The sequence below is a fragment of the Dendrobates tinctorius genome, unplaced genomic scaffold (assembly GCF_039654945.1).
Source record: "Dendrobates tinctorius isolate UK_male_01 unplaced genomic scaffold, ASM3965494v1 ptg000143l, whole genome shotgun sequence".
NCBI lineage: Eukaryota > Metazoa > Chordata > Amphibia > Anura > Dendrobatidae > Dendrobates > Dendrobates tinctorius.
In genome coordinates this window covers 3090481-3114607 of record NW_027361810.1, presented here as the reverse complement: position 1 = coordinate 3114607, position 24127 = coordinate 3090481, and the positions used below count along the sequence as shown (strand labels likewise).

At 49.1% G+C, this 24127-nt stretch overlaps 1 protein-coding gene across 1 annotated transcript in view; it reads left to right on the top strand.

Annotated features, from left to right (window-relative positions):
- The window catches only part of PTPN4 (protein tyrosine phosphatase non-receptor type 4), a 69881-nt gene extending 63638 nt beyond the window's left edge, over positions 1 to 6243 (top strand). The window contains exons 23-27 of the mRNA XM_073545323.1: positions 509 to 655; positions 1009 to 1140; positions 1236 to 1384; positions 2510 to 2645; positions 4247 to 6243. Of these exons, the coding sequence (XP_073401424.1) occupies positions 509 to 655; positions 1009 to 1140; positions 1236 to 1384; positions 2510 to 2645; positions 4247 to 4330 (648 nt within the window). The 3' untranslated portion in view covers positions 4331 to 6243. The remainder of the gene's footprint in view (positions 1 to 508; positions 656 to 1008; positions 1141 to 1235; positions 1385 to 2509; positions 2646 to 4246) is intronic.
- The last annotated feature ends 17884 nt before the right edge of the window (positions 6244 to 24127 follow it).

Genomic DNA, 24127 nt, shown 5'->3' with positions numbered 1-24127 from the left:
CCCCTCGCCTCCATCATCAGTATCTGGTGACCCCCATCTCCTCCATCATCAGTATCTGGTGACCCCCATCTCCTCCATCATCAGTATCTGGTGTCCCCCATCTCCTCCATCATCAGTATCTGGTGATCTCCCCATTTCCGGAACTCTGAGCTTTCGGATCATGTTGAACTTGCCCCGCTTTCCTACCTCTGATGTTTTCATTCACTGACAGCAAGGAGAGATGGTACAAATATGGAGACAGTCAGTAATCCGCACGGTTCTCTGCCTTCTTGGGTGACGTGTGGACATCCCGGGATGCGTTTCCCATGTCGCAGGCTACATTGATGCAGTTTTTCTGCCTTTTCTCGCGCTCTTTCTGACGTTCAGCGAGCTGGACGATTCGGCAGCGAGGTTGGAAATCTGGGTCTCCGCTGTCACATAACTCGGCTTTCCTAGAAGCGTCTGTGGTGGGATGAGCGGGTGGGCGCCATCACGCCGAGCAGTAACTCACTTTCCTTCTTTCCCACAGATGGAGATCCCGTCCTCCAGCATCATCAACCGGTACATCGCCTGCCAGGGGCCACTGCCCAACACCTGCCCGGACTTCTGGCAGATGACCTGGGAACAGGGCTCGTCCATGGTGGTCATGCTCACTACGCAGGTGGAGCGGGGGAGGGTACGTCATACGACCGTGACGCATCAAAAGCTTCCGGAGCCCCCTGAAAGTGACATCCCAGACAACAAAGAGTTAATGGCCCGTACCTGGAGGATGCAAGCTGCGTGCATCCCCCAGATTAAGATTTCTGGATACGATGGTCCGCCTTCTTCCCCTCTCAGCCAGAGGTGGATAAGACCCCCTTTATTTTAAATATCCTCCCACTTTTTTAAGACCATTAGGTTTATATTTTATCCCCCGGCCCCTGCACTAAAGGGTCTCTGTAACAGCCTGAGCTGGGAGGTTAGGATGGGAAGCAGAATGTTTGCATTCACTGACAGCAAGCAGAGTGAGTGACTCGTCCTTCTGTACAGGTGAAGTGCCACCAGTACTGGCCGGAGCCCACCATCAGCGGCGCTGAGTTTGGACATTTCAGGATAAGCTGCCATTCGGAGCAGGGGAACCCCGCATACGTTTTCCGAGAGATGACACTGACAAACCTGGAGGTAAGATGGTGCGAGGCCACAGCTGCCTCAGAACATCTTGGTTGCCGCCCCTAATGATTTTCCAGTTGTTCATTCGTCATAATTTACCATTCCAGAAGGATGAAAGTCGCCCGCTCACCCAGATCCAGTACACAGCATGGCCCGATCACGGGGTCCCGGACGACTCCAGCGACTTCCTGGACTTTGTGTGTCTCGTGAGGCAGAAGAGGATTAACCGCGAGGAGCCGGTGGTCGTTCACTGCAGGTAACTCTGCGTAGGTCCTGCAGTGGTATGGCCGCCATGAGACGTCCCGCAGGGGCACCCTGCCCTCTTAGATCGTACTGGCGGCTATCAATGACCGTAGTGACGGTTATCGCTGACCGTAGTGGCGGATATCGCTGACCGTAGTGGCGTCTATCGCTGACCGTAGTTGCGGCTATAGCTGACCGTAGTGGGGGCTGTCGTTGACCGTAGTGGCGGCTGTCGTTGACCGTAGTGGCGGCTGTCGTTGACCGTAGTGGCGGCTATCGCTGACCGTAGTGGCGGCTTTCACTGACCGTAGTGGCGGATATCGCTGACCGTAGTGGCGGCTTTCGCTGACCGTAGTGGCGGCTTTCGCTGACCGTAGTGGCGGATATCGCTGACCGTAGTGGCGGCTGTCTCTGACCGTAGTGGCGGCTGTCGCTGACCGTAGTGGCGGCTGTCGCTGACCGTAGTGGCGGCTGTCGTTGACCGTAGTGGCGGCTGTCGTTGACCGTAGTGGCGGCTGTCGTTGACCGTAGTGGCGGCTGTCGTTGACCGTAGTGGCGGCTGTCGCTGACCGTAGTGGCGGCTGTCGCTGACCGTAGTGGCGGCTGTCGCTGACCGTAGTGGCGGCTATCGCTGACCGTAGTGGCGGCTATCGCTGACCGTAGTGGCGGCTATCGCTGACCGTAGTGGCGGCTATCGCTGACCGTAGTGGCGGCTATCGCTGACCGTAGTGGCGGCTATCGTTGACCGTAGTGGCGGATATCGCTGACCGTAGTGGCGGATATCGCTGACCGTAGTGGCGGCTGTCGCTGACCGTAGTGGCGGCTGTCGCTGACCGTACTGGCCGTTGTCGCTGACCGTACTGGCCGTTGTCGCTGACCGTACTGGCCGTTGTCGCTGACCGTACTGGCCGTTGTCGCTGACCGTACTGGCCGTTGTCGCTGACCGTACTGGCCGTTGTCGCTGACCGTACTGGCCGTTGTCGCTGACCGTACTGGCCGTTGTCGCTGACCGTACCGGCCGTTGTCGCTGACCGTACTGGCGGCTATCGCTGACCGAGATGGAAATTCTCTATAATCTGTTATTTTATAGAATTTTTGGTGATTTTGTGTAAAATGAATTTTGTTTGTTTTCCGCCAGCGCTGGGATCGGTCGGACGGGCGTGCTGATCACCATGGAGACGGCGATGTGTCTGATGGAGTGTAACCAGGCTGTGTACCCGCTGGACATAGTGAGGACGATGAGAGATCAGCGCGCCATGATGATCCAGACTCCGGTAACTCCATATCCAGTGCAAGGCGCTTCCTCCATAACCAGGGCAGGGTGCTTCCTCCATAACCAGGGCAGGGCGCTTCCTCCGTAACCATGGCAGGGCGCTTCCTCCATAACCAGGGCAGGGCGCTTCCTCCGTAACCAGGGCAGGGCGTTTCCTCCATAACCAGTGCAGGGCGCTTCCTCCGTAACCAGTGCAGGGCGCTTCCTCCGTAACCAGTGCAGGGCGCTTCCTCCGTAACCAGGGCAGGGCGCTTCCTCCGTAACCAGGGCAGGGCTCTTCCTCCGTAACCAGGGCAGTGCTCTTCCTCCGTAACCAGGGCAGGGCTCTTCCTCCATAACAACCAGGGCAGGGCGCATCCTCCATAACCAGTGCAGGGCGCTTCCTCCATAACCAGTGCAGGGCGCTTCCTCCTTAACCAGGGCAGGGAGCTTCCTCCAGGGCAGGGTGTTTCCTCCGTAACCAGTGCAGGGCGCTTCCTCCGTAACCAGGGCAGGGCGCCTCCTCCGTAACCAGGGCAGGGCGCCTCCTCTGTAACCTGGGCAGGGCGCTTCCTCCGTAACCAGGGCAGGGCGCTTCCTCCGTAACCAGGGCAGGGCGCTTCCTCCGTAACCAGGGCAGGGCGCTTCCTCCGTAACCAGGGCAGGGCGCTTCCTCCTTAACCAGGGCAGGGCGCTTCCTCCGTAACCAGGGCAGGGCGCTTCCTCCGTAGGCAGGGCGCCTCCTCCGTAACCAGGGCAGGGCGCCTCCTCCGTAACCACGGCAGGGCGCCTCCTCCGTAACCTGGGCAGGGCACCTCCTCCGTAACCAGGGCAGGGCTCTTACTCAGTAACCAGTGCAGGGCTCTTACTCAGTAACCAGTGCAGGGCGCTTCCTCCATAACCAGTGCAGGGCGCTTCCTCCATAACCAGGGCAGGGCTCTTCCTCCATAACAACCAGGGCAGCGCGCATCCTCCATAACCAGTGTAGGGCGCTTCCTCCATAACCAGTGTAGGGCGCTTCCTCCTTAACCAGGGCAGGGAGCTTCCTCCAGGGCAGGGCGCTTCCTCCGTAACCAGTGCAGGGCGCTTCCTCCGTAACCAGTGCAGGGCGCTTCCTCCGTAACCAGTGCAGGGCGCTTCCTCCGTAACCAGTGCAGGGCGCTTCCTCCGTAACCAGTGCAGGGCGCTTCCTCCGTAACCAGGGCAGGGCGCTTCCTCCGTAACCAGGGCAGGGCGCTTCCTCCGTAACCAGGGCAGGGCGCTTCCTCCGTAACCAGGGCAGGGCGCTTCCTCCGTAACCAGGGCAGGGCGCTTCCACCATGTTGTCTGTCCAGTGTAGTATGGGGATGTGCGCCATGTAAGGATTCCCCAGGGGGCAGTGAGTGCTCAGAATGGGGGTCTGTCTCCCCTCCAGCTGTGTCTCAGCTGTAAGAGTTGCGCGCAGGAGAGGACTGGTCAGTGTATGTCTATGATCAGACAGAGCGTTGTCGGTGTGTTCTGCCTGATCATTTGGAGGCAGTTTATGTCTATGGCCTGTGCCTGGTATGTTCCTAGGCTGCAGTACCCGGCACAGCCTTGGGCAGAGGTGGCGCTGTCTCACCCCTCCGTGTCGTCTTTTTGCAGAGTCAGTACAGATTTGTCTGTGAAGCAATCCTGAAGGTCTATGAAGAAGGGATGGTGAAGCCTCCGCAGACATCGCTCCAATAATGGAAGGAAGGGGCCGCCCCGCGGCAGGGAGTGCACGCTTATCGGATGTCCGCTCGCCCCGCGACCCAGAAGGACAATGAGGAGAAAAATAAAACAAATCAGCACTGCTGCACTTTATGTTCCAGACAGGATCATGGAATTTTCTCTGCGCCGGGAGACGATGGTTTTCGTTTTTTTTTTTTTTGTTTTTTTTTAGATTCGCTTTTGCTTGGAGACGAATAGATGAGATTTTTATTTATGTGACGTTGCTTTGTGCACTACAGCGCCCTCCCCCCCCGCATACAGTCACTGCCACAGAGCGGACACATTACACCCGTGCCGGCTTGGGAATCCGCCATCTTCACCGCAGCAGCCGCACGTCACCGCCCTGGACGGACGGATCACCTCCGGGACCCCCGGGACTGACCACCTCCGGGACCCCCGGGACTGACCACCTCCGGGACCCCTGGGACTGACGGATCTAAGGCAGGAGCAATCACTGGAGAACACTGCAGCCATGGATCTGAGCCCCGGGCACCTCCATGAACTTGCACCAGCCGCTGCCGCTGATCAGCTGGTGCAGGCGCCGCTCATCATTGTAAGCAGAGAATTGTGAGATGTTAGTGTGTCTACACCCATTTAGAGGTATGACCTAGTTCGGCGGTCTCCACGCTCTTGCTCCCAGGACATGCTGGGAGTTGTAGTGTTGTAGACCGCTGTTTTGCAGATTGAGTTTTGTTTCTTTGACCACTAATAGAATAATATATTTTTATTTCTTCTTCCATTAAATGTAATTGTCATGATAGTGGAGGCGGCTATTCTTCTGAGGAATTAATATTTGCTGGGTCGGGGCCCGGTGGAGCGGCTCCTGAGGGCCCGGGACTAGACTGAATACTTGACATCTGCTGCCCTCTGTTGGACGGAGCTGGAATATTACAGGTGTAGTTATAGACCGCAGTGATGGACGGAGTCAAACAGACACCGCTGTGAGGTCGGGTACCGATATCGGATCATCCAGAACCCGGCAGATCCGTGTAATGCCGGACTAGAGGAAATTCAGAATCCCCCAACCACTGGATTGTGGCTGCTCGTTCTCTCATCCCTCCCGTGTCCGGGTCGCTGTTTTGTAGCTTCGGTCTTGCATATTGGATTAGCCCAAAAGATGGCGTCCCGCATTGTGTGTACGGGGGATACACATCACAGCTCCATGTGACGACTGTATCATGTGTTGTACTCTAGTTACATCCCAAGCGGCATCCACGGAGTCTAGTGACTCACGTGTTTTCTGTCCCCCGATTACTGCTGATGTAACAACTACATCTCTCACAAGGCAATATGGCCGAGCATGTCCTGCATACATGTGGGGGCATCTGTGGGATTCTAGCTCTTGTGGCCTCAGAGCTAACAGAAAACTTGCAGATTGCAGCTCTGGCTGTGACTAGAGCAGGGTTCCTCAACTCCAGTCCTCAAGGCCCACCAACCTGATCTGTTGGTGGGCCTTGAGGACTAGAGTTGGGGAACCCTGGACTAGAGGATAATTCCTCTGCTTATTCATCTTATAATAATCTGCTCAGTTATAACAGCCGTCTTCAGTGGGCGCCGCACCGGAGCAGAGTTATTACCAGTGCTCCTGCCGTCTCCCCGGCCCCCGCCGTCTCCCCGGCCCTTGCCCTTGCATCCTCTTGTCACTGCCCTAATAGACAAACAGTGAATTTCCTTCTGTCTTGGGATGTCTTGTATTCGCTGGGAATGTTTGCTCCCGTCCCCTCCCCCATCGCCGTTCAATTAACCCTTTGTGATAATTGTTCTGATCCATGTTGACTTTTATTTATTTCCAGAGGTAATTTCCCGTCGATTCTGTTTCTTGTGGTGCCAGTAATTATTAATACCATTGCCTGGCCAATTGTGCAAATAAATTTCTATTTTGTGTGTTACACGGGACACAACAGAACGTCTTCTCTCCTGGCACATGCACTGCTCTGTGGCCTGAAGATGACATTTATAGTCTAGTGTTCCCTGTTATCAGCCATTCCTGACTTGGGCAGGTGCAGTGAGTCATCCCCGGATCCCACCTGTGCAGCAGTGTCAGTCGCAGAGCCCGAGAGCTAACAGGAAAGCAGCAATGCGTGCATCATCAGCTCTCCTGCCATGCACACTCCACCCGGCTGTGCACGCAGAACTTTGTATAGTCGCAGATGTGCGACCACCTGGGCGGTAACAGAAATCCGGCAAAATCAACCATATGGGATTGGATGTAATGGAGTAGCAGGGATCATTGCTGAGGGTTAATGGTGGAGCTGGGCTGCCCGGCGGCTACCGGACACTGGATCTGGGCTGATCATTATTGCTGATTGTTGCACGTGCTCCTTCAGATTCAGATGAGAAGACCGCCGCCCGCAATGCAACCTTGGTGCCACCGTACCACCGGGTTGTGCCCTGGTATGATGTTCACGAGATTATTGCAGTTTTGGGTGATTTTCTCCAAATTCTCTAAAACATCAAAACACTTGAGAAATGCATAAGGTCTGTGCACACTGAGCTTTTATATCAAAATCTCCTCCAAAACCTGACATTTCTGTTCCAGAAAGTCTGCAGACAGGCTTTGCTGTTAATATGCGGAGGGTTTAGCTTTTTTTTACCTGACAAGATAATGAAAAATTTCTGATGGGGAAAAAAAAGTTCTGGTTCTTTCTCCAACAAGACAACGTCCAATCAAAGGGCTGGAAAAAAGGAAGTCGGGGGAAGAAACTCTAAAAATGCTTCAGAAATGAAAGAATCTCCTCCAAAACCCCGAGGAAAGTTCCCAGGAGCGTTTACACTGGAAACATCATAGGTTTTGATCACCTCAAAAATGAGTGAGCTTTCAACGGGTGGGGCCTGTAGAGTCGCTGATTGCTGTGAGCTCAACCACTAACACCGGTCAGCAGAGGAATACAGTGTGACGACAACATGACATCATCCCGGCCGTGATTCACTTTACGGCTAATTTCCCCTTTATTTCCCAGTATGGTGGAGTGGAGCAGGGGGGTCTGGTCTCCTCTACTGGGACCCCGAGTGTCACCATTGGGATCTTGCTTCAATGCATTGGTCACAGATCTTGGTTTCTCATCTTTCCCACGTTTAATACTTATCTGCACCCAAGTAACGTTCCCGTCTCTGCTCGAGGACGGGGTGCTTATTTGTGTCATGATCCAGGTGGGATTATGACAGATTTTGCACAAGTAACCTTTTTCTCTCTCACCCATGACAGCACCACGGAGAGAGGGGGTCCGCCCATCAAGGACAGGAACCTACAGATAAAAAGGCGGCACCTCTCCTCCGCCCCCAGATGGGTTCCTATCCTTGACGGGTGACCCGTGGATCCTGCGGCAGCAGCAGCTTACCTGAGGAAAGGACCAGGGCCGTCCCGTTCGCGGTTATGGCAGCGGGGAGGCCCCTGCAGCGGCGGGGTTGGTGGATGAAGCCGCCACCGCTGTAGCCGAGGGGCTGTACAGGGTGAGCGGGCGGGGGAGGACCGAGCCGCCGCTCCGAAAAGGAGAATGGGGCTGGGGGATGCCGGCACACGCGGGGGCAGCGCAGCGGTACAGAGGTGTACCAAGATGGTGCTGCCCCGGACATGAAACGACAACTCCCGGGTCGGCGCATGCGCAGTGCGCGCTCCCCGGGGCTCAGCAGTGCAGGCTGGGATAAGGAAGGTGACGTCATGGCGGGAGATTTAAAAGAAGAACGCAGGAGCTGCTCCTTGCTGGAAGCGTCCTGTAAACATGGAGGACAGTGACCAGCACGAGGAGCAACCAATGCAGCAGCAGCACAGGCAACGCCACCATCGCCGGCAAAAAGAAAAGGACGGGCGCGAGGACCGGTCCAGTAGCCACTCCACGCAGCGGAGCAAGTCACCTTCCGTGGATCAGCCTGTGAGGGATCCGAATCCACCTCCCGAACCGGTACCTGCATCCGCACACAACGGGGTAAGTGATCAACGTGAATGTCCCCCATTATAATAGACTTCTTTCCCTTAGGGAAAGAAGAAAGAAAAAACAAACAGGGAATGCCCCACCTGTAGCAGACCGCTACCACCAGCTTGGGATAAAAAGCTCTGCGATTCCTGCATACAGGAAGTTGCTTTGTGATGAAACCCCGGATTACGCCTCGGATCTAAGAGCGGTAATCCGTTCAGCGTTTCAAAGTGCCCTTTCATCCCTAAAACACAAAGGAAGGGGAAGGAAAAGGGACACAATAGTAGCCTCCCAGTCAGAGGCCTCGACGTCAGGGGAAGTTACATCATATACCTCAGGCACCGACGCATCATCCTCAGATGAGGAAACAGAAGGTCGTCATTGCTTTCCCCTGGACGAGGTAGACATGCTAGTAAAGGCGGTATGGTCTACCATGGGGGTAGCAGACCCTCGGCCAGATAGATCAGTCCCGGACATAATGTTCGGTGGACTAGGCCAAAAGAGACGCAGAGTGTTTCCGCTGAACAAGAATGTACAGGGCCTGATAAAGAAAAGAATGGGAGAGACCAGATAGGAAGAACTCCACGGTTCCCTCTCTTAAAAGAAAATACCCATTCGATGAGGAGGCGTCCACGTCTTGGGACAAAGCCCCTAAGTTAGACGTGGCGGTCGCCAAAGCCTCTAAAAAATTTGCACTCCCCTTCGAGGATATGGGTACTTTAAGGGACCCATTAGACAAAAAAGCTGATACTTTCCTCAAGGGCACTTGGGAATCAGCAGGAGGAAATCTTAGGCCAGCAATAGCGGCAACTTGTACCTCCAGAGCCCTCATGGTGTGGGTGGACCGATTAGAGAAACGGCTAAGGGAAGGTACACCCAGGGAGAAGATCCTGGAATCCATTCCAGTGATAAGCGGAGCGGCGGCCTTTTTAGCCGACTCATCGGCTGATTCAGTAAGGCTGTCATCTAAAGCGGCAGCCCTAAGAACACTGTGGCTTAAATGTTGGCCTGGGGACCTACAAACTAAGATGAAACTATGTGGCATCCGTTGTGAAGGGAAATTCCTATTCGGAGAGACATTGGATGATATCCTCCAAAAGGCGGAGGATAAAAAGAAGGGATTCCCAAATTTAGGTCCTACAGGTTTTAAAAGGTCCTTTCGGAACAAAAAGTTTTATCAAAGGAAACCCCCGAGAGAACAGAAATGGGATGACAGAAGGAGAGACAGAGGGATCTTCTTTGGTAACTCGTCCCGGGACAAAAAGCCCTCCAAGTGACTGTTTGCCCAGGGTGGAAGGGAGGCTAAGCTTTTTTTCTTCCAGCCTGGAGGAAAATATCGAACAACCCGTGGTTACTAAATCTGAGAGGATCATGGTTAAGAACAGACTTTCTCTCCCACCTCAAAAATATATAGTGACCCCACTAAGATCATCAGCGTCAAAACAGGAAGCTCTCGAAAAAGAGGTCCTAAGCCTATTGAACAAAAGAGTCCTCCGGGAGGTTCCCCCACGGGAGAAAGGCAGAGGGTTCTACTCGCCTCTCTTTCTAGTAACCAAACCGGACGGTACCTTCCGGACAATTATAAATCTAAAGAGGCTAAACGATTATGTCAGAAACGAGAAATTCAAAATGGAGTCGATCAAGACCATCAAAATTCTCTTTACACATTGCTTCATGGTTGTATTAGATCTCAGCGACTCGTACTATCACATGCCCATCCACAAAGATTCCCGAGAATACCTCAGACTGGCGGTCTCCATAGGAGGCAAAGTAAGGGAGTTTCAGTACAGGGCTCTGCCATTTGGGATTTCGATAGCTCCGCGAATCTTCACGAAATTGGTGGCAGAGATGATAGCTCACCTAAGAAAACAAGATGTTCTAATAGTTCCATATCTGGAAGACTTTTTAATAGCGAGCAACTCAGCCCAAAGATGCAGGGAACAGAGGGACAGAGTGATGACCACTCTACAAAACCTCGGCTGGCTCCTGAACCTGAAAAAAATCAAGGCTGGAGCCCAGAAAAGTCCAGGAGTTCCTAGGCCTGACTCTGGACTCAAACACCCAGGAGTGTTACCTACCAGACCACAAAAAAGAGAGGATCGCTCAGATGGTAGCAAGAGCGACACAGAACCCTTCCATGATGCTAAGAAAAGCAATGTCACTACTAGGGTCCCTCTCCGTCTGCCTGCCAGCGGTCCAGTGGGCGCAGCTACATACAAGAGATCTCCAATGGGATGTTTTAGCCAACCAGTCAGTATTAGGAGGTCACTTGGAAGGTTACGTTACACTAGACTCCAAAACTATTCGTTCCCTAGCTTGGTGTGGGAACAGAGACAACCTGTCCAAAGGGATTCCCTGGGTGATAAATATCAGACATAATCACCACGGACGCCAGTCCCAAGGGATGGGGAGCACACATGAGCAACAGGGTGGCTCGGGGAATGGGGAGGTCAGGAACTAAAAGCCTCCTCGAACCAAAAGGAACTGTTGGCAGTAGGCTATGCCCTAACACACTTTCTACCGATATTAAGGGGCCATCATGTCCGCATATTTTCGGACAATCGAGTGACGGTGGCCTACATAAATCATCAGGGGGGAACCAGGTCCCGAACACTAATGAACACATCTTCCGAAATATTCACGCTAGCCGAGAAAAACCTACTATCCCTATTGGCACTACACATACGGGGAGCAGAGAACCAGACAGCAGACTTTCTAAGTCGCACCCAGCTACATCAAGGGGAGTGGGTTCTAAAACAGTCCATTTTTCGGAAGATCGTAAAAATGTGGGGGACGCCGTACATAGATTTGTTTGCCGACCACGAAAACAAAAAAGTGGAAGCATTTTGTTCCCTAGACCCCAGGGGGAATTCCCAGACCCTGGATGCGTTTATGCTTCCGTGGACACAGGGCCTAATGTATGCCTTCCCGCTGCCCATTCTTATCCCAGCAGTAATAAAGAAAGTCAGAGAAGACAGGGCACGAATGATATTGATAGCCCCGTTTTGGCCAAAAAGAACTTTGTTTTCCTGGCTGAGAATACTGTCAATAACCGACCCCTGGGTTCTACCAGATCTCCCCGACCTTCTGTCCCAAGGTCCCGTGTTACACCCTCGGGCAGTGAACCTCCATTTAACAGCATGGAATTTGAAAGGACACTGCTGAGGGGGAAGGGGTTCTCAGAAAACCTGGTTTCCACGCTACAAAAGAGTAGGAAACCGATCACAACCAGGGCCTATGGTAGAACTTGGAGGAAATTTCTATCCAGCTCCGGGGTAAGGGTTCAGGATGGAGTACAAATTGACAAAATTCTCGAATTCTTGCAAAAGGGGTTAGAACAGGGGCTGGCGACTAATACGTTGAAGGTACAGGTAGCGGCTCTAGGCGCCCTTTATAACCAGGATGTGGCGGGCAACCCTTGGGTAGCACGGTTTATGAGGGCCGCAGCCAGATCTAGACCAATAACCACCTAGAAGATACCATCATGGGATCTAAACCTAATGTCTGCCCTAACAGGTCCCCATTCGAGCCCATCCAGTCAGCACCCCTGAAAACCTTATAATTAAAGACTATACTCTTAGTGGCCCTAACATCCGCTCGCAGAGTGAGCGATATTCAGACCTTGTCAGCGATACCCCCGTTCACTAAAATCCTGGACGATAGTCATATTAAAACCTGACCCAGCATACCTACCTAAGGTGTCAACACACTTCCATAGGTCACAAGAAGTAGTCCTTCCTTCCTTCTGCCCAAACCATAGGAATAGGGGAGAGGAAAAATTTCACACCCTAGATGTGAAGAGGTGCCTAGTTCAGTACTTAGAGGCCACCAAGGGATGTAGGAAGGAAGGGTCTCTCTTTGTGTGTTTCCAGGGACCTCGGAAGGGGCTCAAGGCATCCAAGAGTACTTTAGCAAGGTGGATAAGGGATGCGATTGCCCTGGCGTACTCATCCAGTGGGAATACCATCCCGGAGGGTTTAAAAGCTCACTCTACAAGAGCAATGGCGACCTCATGGGCAGAAAGATCAGAGGTATCAATAGAGCAGATCTGTAAGGCGGCCACCTGGTCAACACCTACCTTTTTCAGGCACTATCGCTTAGATCTAGCCTCTACGTCTGACCTGACCTTCGGGAGAAGGGTCCTTCAGGCGGTGGTCCCTCCCTAAGCTACCAATCTCTGACATTCTCTCCGTGGTGCTGTCATGGGTGAGAGAGAATAGCTTAGTTACTCACCGATAAGGTGTTTTTCGGAACCCATGACCGCACCCGCTTATTCCCCCCCTTCACGTGTGCGGTGACAACGAGTTAATATGTATAGAGTGGTTTGTTAGACACGGTGCTTCTCTATAATATGCGCTATTATAATGTTATGTATATACTTTTGTTGTTAACTAACCTGGAGACCCTCTGATGCTCTGTAACCAACTGGGGGCGGAGGAGAGGTGTCGCCTTTTTATCTGTAGGTTCCTGTCCTTGATGGGCGGACCCCCTCTCTCCATGGTGCTGTCATGGGTTCCGAGAAACACTGTTATCGGTGAGTAACTAAGCTATTTTTTCCTTTAAGCTGTTTGCTTAAAGTTATTTTTGCCCCCGGTGGCCATTAGGGTCATTACACTGTGGTTGTTTCAGTTCTAGTTTTGCCCCCGGTGGCCGTTAGGGTCATTACACTCTGGTTACATTAGTTTAGTTGCCCCCTGTGGCCGCAAGTGTTATTGCTTGTGATTATGAAGCAGGTGTGATTCCCTGGCTCCTACCTATAAAGGAGTTTCAGGTGGTCTCACTCACTTTTGGTGTTTATTGCTCATTTCCAACCAAGTCTGGTGAAGGAAGGAACTACAGAGAGGAGTTCCTGGCAGCTCAGGGGAGCTCTGGTGTAATAGCTTCAGGCGAAAGCTGAATTCAGGTGTCGAGCTTCATAGGTGAAGCTGAACTTTGGTATTGTCCTCTGTTGCTGGGAGCAATAGCAACAGAGCAAAGCTAAGTGGTGTTTTTCCCAGTTTGTTACTTTCCTTGTGTGTATTAGTGCAGTGGTGGGATTAGTTTCTGCACCGTCCAGTTCACTAGAAAGGGATAGGTGCAGGGAGAGCTAGGGATTTGAGGTATCCAGCTCGTCGCCAGGTGCGGAACCTGCCTAGGGATCGTCAGGAGTGTAGGGACACTGACTCGGGAGTGCAGGAAGTCTCCACATCCCCGTTCCCTATTGCAGGGCCTTCCATTGTAACGGTTTCCCCGGTGTTTCCCTTAACTCTGTTTAAATTCGCCCTGCTGGAGGCGGTGTATCCAGGTTCACGGGTGTTATAGAAATTTGCCCTGCTGGAGGCGGTGTATCCAGCCACACGTGACATCACATTATCACCAACCTTAACATTTTTCTCTGGTGAGCCATGGGCCAAGTTCAGACCGGTGAGCAGTTGCTGCTGGTCCTCACTGAGATGAGTGAGGAGCTGAACGATGTGTTTAAGCAGCACCTGCAGCGGAATTATGCGTCTGAGGCCTACCCTCTGCCTCAACTAGAGGGTCCATTTGCGGCTTTGGCGAAGATGCGCCTTGGAGTCCCTGCTGGGGAGCAGGACTTGCTTATACAGGCGGACGTACCCAGGCAGGTGGGAGGAGTTGGTGTCCCCATGGTGCTGCCTGGTGTTCCCCAAGGTGAAGGGGTATGTCCCTGTAGTGAGCAGACTAATGATTTAGTCCTTGGCACTCATGCCGAAGCTTCTGTACTATCAGAGAAGCCGTGTCCCCCTGGTCGTGTGGAGGAAGACCTGGGAGTGTATATTTCCTCCTCGCCCTCAGAAGGTACTATGTCAGCAGAGGTGATGGTTGGCGAGGTACCTGAGGGCATACCGGTGCTTGTTAACAGTGGAGCAGAAGTCAGTCTGCTGGATGCTCAGTTTGTCCTGACTCATGGTCTGAGGTGTGAGACGCCGGACAAACCTGTAAGCGTCCAGGCCATTAACTCTGTCCCACTGAGCCAGGGGGGGTTAAACCAAGTCGTAGAAGACATTGTGCTGCATAGTGGACATCATGATGAGTCCCAGTCATACGACGTCTTGGAGGAAAATCCAGCACCTATCGTTGTGGGCCCCCTTGGTCTAAAAAACACAACCTGGTCTTAGATTGGCGGACTAGGGAAGTAGTCAGCTGGGAGCAGTCGTGTGAGGGCTGCTTCCTAGGGGCTACTGTCTCTGCCATCTCTACAGTCGTCCCCTTCCTCACCTGTGGGAGCAGCTGAGGTGCTGCAGGAGAGGGGCAAGGCTCAACCCTCGCCATTAGCCAACCTTGATAGGCGCAGACCTTGTAGTGGGAGGGGTTGGAGGGTGGTGTACCCCTTGGTGAATTGCGGGGGGTGTGAGTGTGGTGACACAGGGGTACGCCTCTGTTGTCAGTTCCAGAAAGAGTTCACCGTATTGTGACAAACGAATGTGTGGCAATAAACGTTCAGGTCCGGACCTGTGTGTGAACGAGCATGTATGGGTCGCCACCAAAAACATCCAGTGGAAGTGTGTTGCGGTGGTCTGGAATGCTCAGGTGATCGGGCCGTATCTGGTGTCGGCCATCATCGGCCCGGAGACTTACCAGCTGGAGTTACCCACAAACTTGCCCATACACCACTCGTTCCCCAGATCGGCGCTTTGGAGATGGGTGGTGCCTCCGGAACATACATTGCCAATACCAGCGGTGCTCGTTTGTCATAAACCTGAAGTTCAGGTAGTTGGGGTGAACTCTGGATCTGGGCGTCCCCACTGTAGGTGTTTTTTTGTTTTTTGGTGAAGAGCAGTCTTGAGGATCCAGAAGCCCCTCATTGAGGGAGGCTACTGTCATGATCCAGGTTAGATTATGACAGATTTTGCACAAGTAACCTTTTTTTTTCTTTTAAGCTGTTTGCTTAAAGTTAGTTTTGCCCCCGGTGGCCATTAGGGTCATTACACTGTGGTGGTATCAGTTCTAGTTTTGCCCCCGGTGGCCGTTAGGGTCATTACACTCTGGTTACTTTAGTTGCCCCCTGTGGCCGCTAGTGTTATTGCACGTGATTATGAAGCAGGTGTGATTCCCTGGCTCGACCTATAAAGGAGTTTCAGGTGGTCTCACTGTTGGTGTTTATTGCTCATTTCCAACCAAGTCTGGTGAAGGAACTACAGAGAGGAGTTCCTGGGAGCTCTGGTGTAATAGCTTCAGGCGGAAGCTGAATTCAGGTGTCGAGCTTCAGGGGTGAAGCTGATCTTTGGTGTCGTCCTCTGTTGCTGGGAGCAATAGCAACAGAGCAAAGCTAAGTGGTGTTTTTCCCTGTTTGTTACTTTCCTTGTGTGTGTATTAGTGCAGGGGTGGGATTAGTTTCTGGGATAGGTGCAGGGCGAGCTAGGGATTTGAGGTATCCAGCTCGTCGCCAGGTGCGGAACCTGCCTAGGGATCGTCAGGAGTGTAGGGACACTGACTCGGGAGTGCAGGAGGTCTCCACATCCCCGTTCCCTATTGCAGGGCCCTCTGTTGTAACGGTTTCCCCGGTGTTTCCCTTAACTCTGTTTAAAGTCACCCTCCTGGAGGCGGTGTATCCAGGTTCACGGGTGTTATAGAAATTCGCCCTGCTGGAGGCGGTGTATCCAGCCACATGTGACATCACAGTTTGGTCTTTTTGAGAGATTTGTAGGGTCAGCCATACTTTAACTGCTGCTGCACAGCGATTCCTGTTTTTTTTTATGCCATTTTGACTCCTCACTAAAAATATCTCAATGTAAAATGCACCATAAAGAGGACAATCGGGGAAAGTGAGCCGAGATCTGGGAAGTTGGCAGAACATCCTTATACATCGCGGTTATAAAGAGGACAATCGGGGAAAGCGAGCCGAGATCTGGGAAGTTGGCAGAACATCCTTATACATCGCGGTTATAAAGAGGACAATCGGGGAAAGCGAGCCGAGATCTGGGAAGTTGGCAGAACATTATACATTGCGGTTATAAAGAGGACAATCTGGGAAAGCGAGCCGAGATCTGGGAATTTGGCAGAACGTTATACATCGCGGTTATAAATAGGACAATTGGGGAAAGCGAGCAGAGATCTGGGAAGTTGGCAGAGCGTTATTATACATTGTGGTTATAAAGAGGACAATCTGGGAAAGCGAGCAGAGAGCTGGGAAGTTGGCAGAGCGTTATTATACATCGCGGTTATAAAGAGGACAATCTGGGAAAGCGAGCAGAGATCTGGGAATTTGGCAGAACGTTATTATACATCGCGGTTATAAAGAGGACAATTGGGGAAAGCGAGCAGAGATCTGGGAAGTTGGCAGAGCGTTATTATACATCGCGGTTATAAAGAGGACAATCTGGGAAAGCGAGCAGAGATCTGGGAATTTGGCAGAACGTTATTATACATCGCGGTTATAAAGAGGACAATTGGGGAAAGCGAGCAGAGATCTGGGAAGTTGGCAGAGCGTTATTATACATCGCGGTTATAAAGAGGACAATCTGGGAAAGCGAGCAGAGATCTGGGAAGTTGGCAGAGCGTTATTATACATCGCGGTTATAAAGAGGACAATTGGGGAAAGCGAGCAGAGATCTGGGAAGTTGGCAGAGCGTTATTATACATTGTGGTTATAAAGAGGACAATCTGGGAAAGCGAGCAGAGAGCTGGGAAGTTGGCAGAGCGTTATTATACATCGCGGTTATAAAGAGGACAATCTGGGAAAGCGAGCAGAGATCTGGGAATTTGGCAGAACGTTATTATACATCGCGGTTATAAAGAGGACAATTGGGGAAAGCGAGCAGAGATCTGGGAAGTTCGCAGAGCGTTATTAATTAGGGCTGTGGAGTCGGAGCTCATTTTGGTGGAGTTGGAGTCAGTATAAAATGGACCGACTCCTAAAATATATAATAAATTGAGTACAGTAGTTCAATGCTGAATATTTTTTCATAGGAATTTGGGAAAGTTATGAAATGTCCTATAAATGACTGTTCTATTCCTGATCTAAGGCTACATTCACACACAGCGTTTTTGCTGCGTTTTTTGAGGATATGTTTTTCAGCTGCAAAAGCAGATCAGATTTTTAAAAAAACGCATCACCTGAAAGGTTTTTGAGCTCAATGTTTTCAATAGCAAAAGCAGATTAGAAATCTGCTCTATCCATTTATCCATATCTGTCTATCCATATCTTATCTGTACCAAAAACAATGAAAGCCGGATAGCACAGAGACTAAAGGGGGTTTTACACATAGCGATATCGCTAGTGATATCATTATAACGTCAACGATTTTGTAACGTTATAGCGATATCGCTATGTGTGACACTTACCTCCAACTGGCTCCCCCGCTGGTTATCGCTGATCGCGTGAGAATGTCCGGCTTCATTTCTCGTCGGACGCTTCCTGCTGTGACGACGAGCGACGCGTGGAGGCGGGCGGGAGGACGTCTTCATCGCTGTGTGTGAAAGGTGAGTATCGTCCGCTGTATCGCTGCTGCATCGCTGTGAGATCTTTCTGTGTGAAAGCTCACTAGCGATCATTTAGCGATGCACCAGCGATCCTGACCTGGTCGGATCGCTGGTGCATCGCTAAATGTAAAAGGGCATTAACATTTTTTTTTTTTTTTTTTTTAGCACCAGTCAGGTACACCTCATAGCTGCCCAAAAGGACGCCCAGGACAGGCATTGCTCGTCTTCAGTAACACATCAACATCAATTGATAGTTGGAATAAATAGACTGCATTTACCACATCCTCTTAAGGTGCAGGCTTTATTTTCAAGTGTAGGGGTGTGCAGTATGAGGTTCTGCAGCAGCTGAGGTGTGCAGTATGAGGTTCTGCAGCAGCTGTGGTCTCAGTGGTGAACTCTAGCACTGGTGAAGCTCCTCCTCTACAGACAAAGGTACAACACAGACAAGTAAACATATTCAGAAAGAATGAAGGCACTTATCTCAGAAAAATTGCTAGAGTGAACAGGATAACAAGATTAAGGTAATTACTTCTTAAAGCATATTTAACCTTTCAATAAACTGTGCATAAATCAATAGTCCAGTATACTGTATGTCCTCTCTGTATGCTTGATGCTTGTTTGTTTTTTCTTTGAGCTCATATACTTTTGGGAAGCTAGCTTTTATACAATATACATACAATATACAGGGAAAATACAGCAACAGGATTGATGAGGACTTATATGAGGACTTGTATAGGTATAGAAGTCAAAACAAAAAGTTATTAGCTCTGTTATCAGTTTCTTTGTTCCTGGAGCATGATACACAACAAACTTGCTCCCTCCCTCCTCCCCTCTTCATAGACTGTGAAGCATTTAGTGAGCTGTACCCTAATAAGAAAAGCCTTGGAAATTCAAAGTAAAGCTATCTAATAACATATTTTACAAACTTTATATTTGACATCTGTACTATTGATTTATGCAAAGTTTGTTTTATTTCTATCTAAAATTATACAGTGGGGAAAGTATGTATTTGATACACTGTCGATTCCCACCTACAAAGAATGGAGAGGTCTGAAATTTTTAATCATAGGTACACTTCAACTGAGAGAAACAGAATCTACAGGAAATGTCTGACCTCTGTAATTGCAAACAAAGGTTTCTGTACCAAATATTAAGTTCTGTTTTTCTATTGTATCAAATACGTATTTCATTCAATAAAATGCATATTATTTAAATGATTCAATGTGATTTTCTGGATTTTTTTAGTCTGTCTCTCAGAGGTGAAGTGTACAATTGTAGACCTCTCCATTCTTTGTAGGTGGGAAAACATGCAAAATTGTCAGTGTATCAAATTCTTATTTTCCCCACTGTACATGGTTCCCTGTTCTTGCTGGAATTATAATATACATTATTTTATTTTATAGAACAAAATTATTTTAAGAGTGAATTTATATGATTACAAAATGTCTAAGAAGCTCCCCATGAAGTCAGCTGTATTTGAGCATTTCACAGTGACTCAAGATGAAAAATATTTTGTGTGTCTATGACAAGTGACCCAGAGGAAAACAAATGCTGTGATGCCAAAATCGGCGCATACTCAGGCAGTGATAAAATTGCTCCTACAAGAGCTTCCAATCTAAAAAGACATTTACAACGCTTCCACCCAGAAGTTTTCAAAGCTGTGACTGAGAAAGATAACAGCAGCACCAAGAAACCTGCGCCCAGCACTTCCTGCCAGGCAAATGAGGAGGAAAGAGCATCTCAAACATCATTAACAAGATATTTTGTAAGTGACAAAGTTACTGTAACAATGACAGCAGATGTTTAAAAGACAGCTCATCCAGCTTGTTGTGAAGGACGGTGTACCATTATCACTATTTGCACAACCAACTTTTACAGCTCTTAATGGAGAAATGGCCACACACTTGGTGTTTCTCTGAAAAGAGAAAGTATTAGAAAATTAGTGATTGAAGAAGCCCTTAAACAAAAGGAAGATCTTAAAAAGACTCTCAAAAGACGCTTCATGTTTCTTAAAGTGGTGGATGCCTGCACACGTCACAGAGTGAACTATTTTGCCATCAGTGTTCGATATGTTTGTGACAACAAAGAAATTGTTACCAAGACATTGTCAGTAAAAGATACTAAAGCTCATCACAGCAGCCAGTTTCTCCAGGCCTTAGTGGAAAAAGTCCTGCAAGATTACGAACTCAAAAAAGAACAGGTTCTTGCTATTGTAACGGACAATGCTTCAAACATGATAAGTGCAATTACACTGATGAATGAGAGTAATGAACAACAGCTAGAGGAACACTTAGGATTCAGTATGTGTGAGATGGAAGGCCACAGTGCTGTTCATGTAACTGAGGAACAAACAGATATTACAACAGAAGAACAGCAAAATTATACTGTAGAAATAGATGATCTTGTTGAAGCTGCTTCAAAACACTTTCCTATTCATCACATGCGCTGTGTTGTGCACACGCTGCAGCTGGCAATAAGAGATAGTCTGCAAGAGGGACATGCTGGAAATCTGATTGGAAAAGTGAGGATATTGGTTATTGCCACCAGAACCCCTAAAATTGATTCCATCTTGAAGAGACGTGCTGGGAAAGGGGTAATTGTTGATCAAGCCACTCGGTGGGGCAGCACTTATTTAATGATTGAGCGATTGCTTGAACTAAAACCATTTCTTACAGATATGGCGAACCCTCAGGTATCCCTAAATGAAGGCTAATGGACACAGGCGACTGAATTGAAGGAATTGCTTAACCACCCATTTACCGTGACTAAAAAATTACAAGCTGAGGATTTAACTCCTGGCATTTTCATAAGGGAGTGGAAGAACTTGCTATTTTGCCTGTCCCAAAGAGGAGATTTAATCACAGATGGCATTTCTGCTTCAATGAAATGGAGAGAGACACAGCTATTGGAAAATAAAATTTTTCTGGCAGCTGTTTATGTGGACCCAAGTCATCGCATACTGCTTGATGATCAAGAGCTTACTAAAGGAAAAGAAGCTCTGACTGAGGTAGCAGTTAGGATGAGTGGCCTACAGGAGGACTGCCAGGCGCAAGAGGACTTGGGTCCTGACAGTGCTACTGCTGCCATATCTTCATCCTCATCAGATGAGGAGTTTGACTTTGACAAGTATTTGTGTGACATGGAGCAGGCAAAGCGTTGCCGCAAGCAGCAGATTGACCATATTTCAGCAAAATGTTTCACTTGCTCTCAAAGAAATAGAAAAATTCAACCGTTCATCAAAACTGACTGTGCACGAGGCAATTCCTTTATACCCGGAAATTGTTAGAGATGTTGCCCATGTGGTTACGGCTTTGCCTCCAACCCAAGTTAGTGTAGAGAGGTTGTTCTCTGGCCTTAAAATTATTAGGTCAGATATGAGGTCATCTATGAAGGAGGATCTGATGGAGGCAATTCTATTTCTTAGGACAAATTCATAGACTGCACAAATGTTATTTAGTATGTTTTTGTTGAAAACTGTTTTTTGCCTCTTACATAGTTTATTACATAGTGTTTTATATATATATATATATGTAATCGATATTACATTGTGTATTACATATTTACAATTTATTCGTTTTTTGTGTTCTAAAGTTGTATTCCAATAAATATATATTATGTTCTATCTAAATATCTTGATTATTGTATCATAAAAATGATTAAGTGTCTGATGTTCACATTGTACTACAATACATTTTTCACTTGAATATAAGCAATATATGTGGGAGTCGGAGTCGTGGAGTTGGAGTCGGTGTAAGGGAAATTGAGGAGTCGGAGTCGCAGGTTTGGCTTACCGACTCCACAGCCCTGGTTATTATACATCGCGGTTATAAAGAGGACAATCGGGGAAAGCGAGCAGAGAGCTGGGAAGTTGGCAGAACGTTAATATACATAGCATTTCAAATGATTCCACAAATGTTATTTTCCTCTGATTTTTCTGGATGCCGACGAGTCGTATAATGTCCACTCATCGAGTATTAGAGGATAAATCACATTTTTTGACAAATCTCCCAATGAGGACAGGATTTTATTTCACTGCTAAAAAGACCCCAGAATCCGCAGATTCTCCTGCAGATCGAGAGTCCGGACATCTTGTCGGTTGTGAAGATCTGAGATCGATGATCTGTGGGATCTGCAACAGTAGACTTCATATTACTGACACCAGGAGCCTCCTCAGGCCGAGTCCATGTCACACCGAACTCATGTGATTTCTCCTCCACAATTTGGCCTTCATTCATCTTGGCAGTCTTTGGAGAGTTTCTGCTTGTATTTATTTTTCAGATGTCAGAATCGCCCCCCAAAGCTGCTGTTCTGATGTGATCGGCCCCTCACCTCATAGATCTCTGCTGAGGATCCTCCAGAGGTTCTCAATAGCGCTGAGGTCAGGGGAGGGTGGTGTCCGCGCAATTAGTCTCTGCTTTATGCCCATAGCAGCCAATGACTCGGGTCGTCTCTGCAGCAGGAGATGTGACATTGTCAGCACGGTTCTTTTTGTAATTTGGAAGAAAGCAGTTGTCAGAAACTATATACTTTGCCAAGGTCATTTTTACAGCTTCAGGGACCCTAAAGGGGCTATCGGCTCCCCCCCCCATGATTACAGGCCAAAACATGACTCCACCACCTCCTTGATGATGTCACAGCCTTGTTGGGACATGATGGCTGTCCACAACCATCCACTACTCCATCTATCTGGACCATCCAGGGTTACACAGCGTCATCAGTAAACCAGACTGTGTTACAATAAGTTTTCCTCTATGTCTTGGCCAGTGCAGCTGTCTCTGATTGTGAGCGCTGTTTAGAGGCAGTCGAATAGTAGGTTTATGCATAACTGCAGCCTCCGGAGGATCCTCCACCTTGAAGTTCGCTGCTACCAGAGGCTCCAGCAGCTTCACATACCTGTCTTCTGCTTTGAAATGAATTTTGGTATCAGCTCTCTTAATCCAATGAATTTGGCAAAACCTTCCTCATTCAGGGAAATGACATTGAGATAGTTGACACCTATAAGTACCTTGGTGTGATCCTCAATAATAAGCTTGACTGGGCCCATCACTTGGATGCAGTGTACAGGAAGGGCCACAGTAGGCTTTATCTGCTCAGAAGGCTGAGAGCCTTCGGAGTTAGAGGGGCACTCCTTGCATCCTTCTTCAACTCTGTTGTGGCATCAGTCATCTTCTTTGGTGTGGCGTGCTGGGGTAGTGGCATATCAACCAGGGACAGGAATAGGCTGGACAAACTGATTAGAAGGGCCAGCTCTGTCCTGGGATGCCCCCTTGATCCAGTTCAGGAAGTAGGCGACAGGAGGATACTGGCCAAGGTGAGCTACATGGTGCAGAATGATTCCCATCCCATGCATGAGACCGTGACAAAGATGTGCAGTACTGTCAGTGACCGGCTACTTCATCCTAAATGTGAGAGGGAGCGCTATCGGAAGTCCTTCCTTCCTGCTGCAGTTAGGCTGTATAACCAGCACTGTCCAAAACGGAGAACGACCCAAACAGTGAACTGATAGATCCAAAGTTGTCATGGTCCGGTTATATCTTTTTTTTTCGTATATGTACCTACCTACTGTCAATGTAATGCCTTTATGTATCTGTACTTCTTCCTGCCTTGCTGCTGTAATGCTCTGATTTCCCCATGGTGGGACGATTAAAGGATTATCTTATGCCTTTGTCTGCAGGAGCCTTCCTCATTATGCCTTTCTCTTCAGGAGCCTTCCTCATTATTCCTTTACCTGCAGGAACCTTCCTCATTATTACTTTTTCTACAAAAGCCTTTCTCATTATGTCTTTACTTGCAGAAACCTTCCTCATTATTACTTTTTCTACAGGAACCTTTCACATTATGTCTTTACCTGCATGAACCTTCCTCATTATTACTTTTTCTACAAAAGCCTTCCTCATTATACCTTTACCTGCATGAACCTTCCTCATTATCCCTTTTTCTACAAGAGCCTTTCTCATTTGTCTTTACCTTCAGCAACCTTCCTCATTATTACTTTTTCTACAGGAGCCTTTCTCATTATGCCTTTATCTGCAAGATTCCATCGGTGCTCTATCCGCAAAAAAAAATCTTCACAGTACAATGATCACTCTTCAGTTTTTGTGAAATATCTAATATTTTCACACCTTGTCCGAGGCATTGCACCATGTGACGCTTGTCGGCAGCAGAGATCCTTTTTCTTTCCCATATTTCTGGAAATCTGTGTCTGCTTAATAATGTGGTACACCTTCTTAATAATTTTCTTTTAATTGGGCACTTGGCAACTAATTATCACAGGGGTCTGATATTGATATCAGTGATCCAGAGACCCCGAGACACAAACCATCCATGAGATTATGGGCAAAACATAAAAATTGCATCTTTATGGCACTGACATCCAATCTGCAGAATCATTCCGGAACGCGGTGTACAGTGGTGAAGTTTCATTCACACAAGACAGGACTGG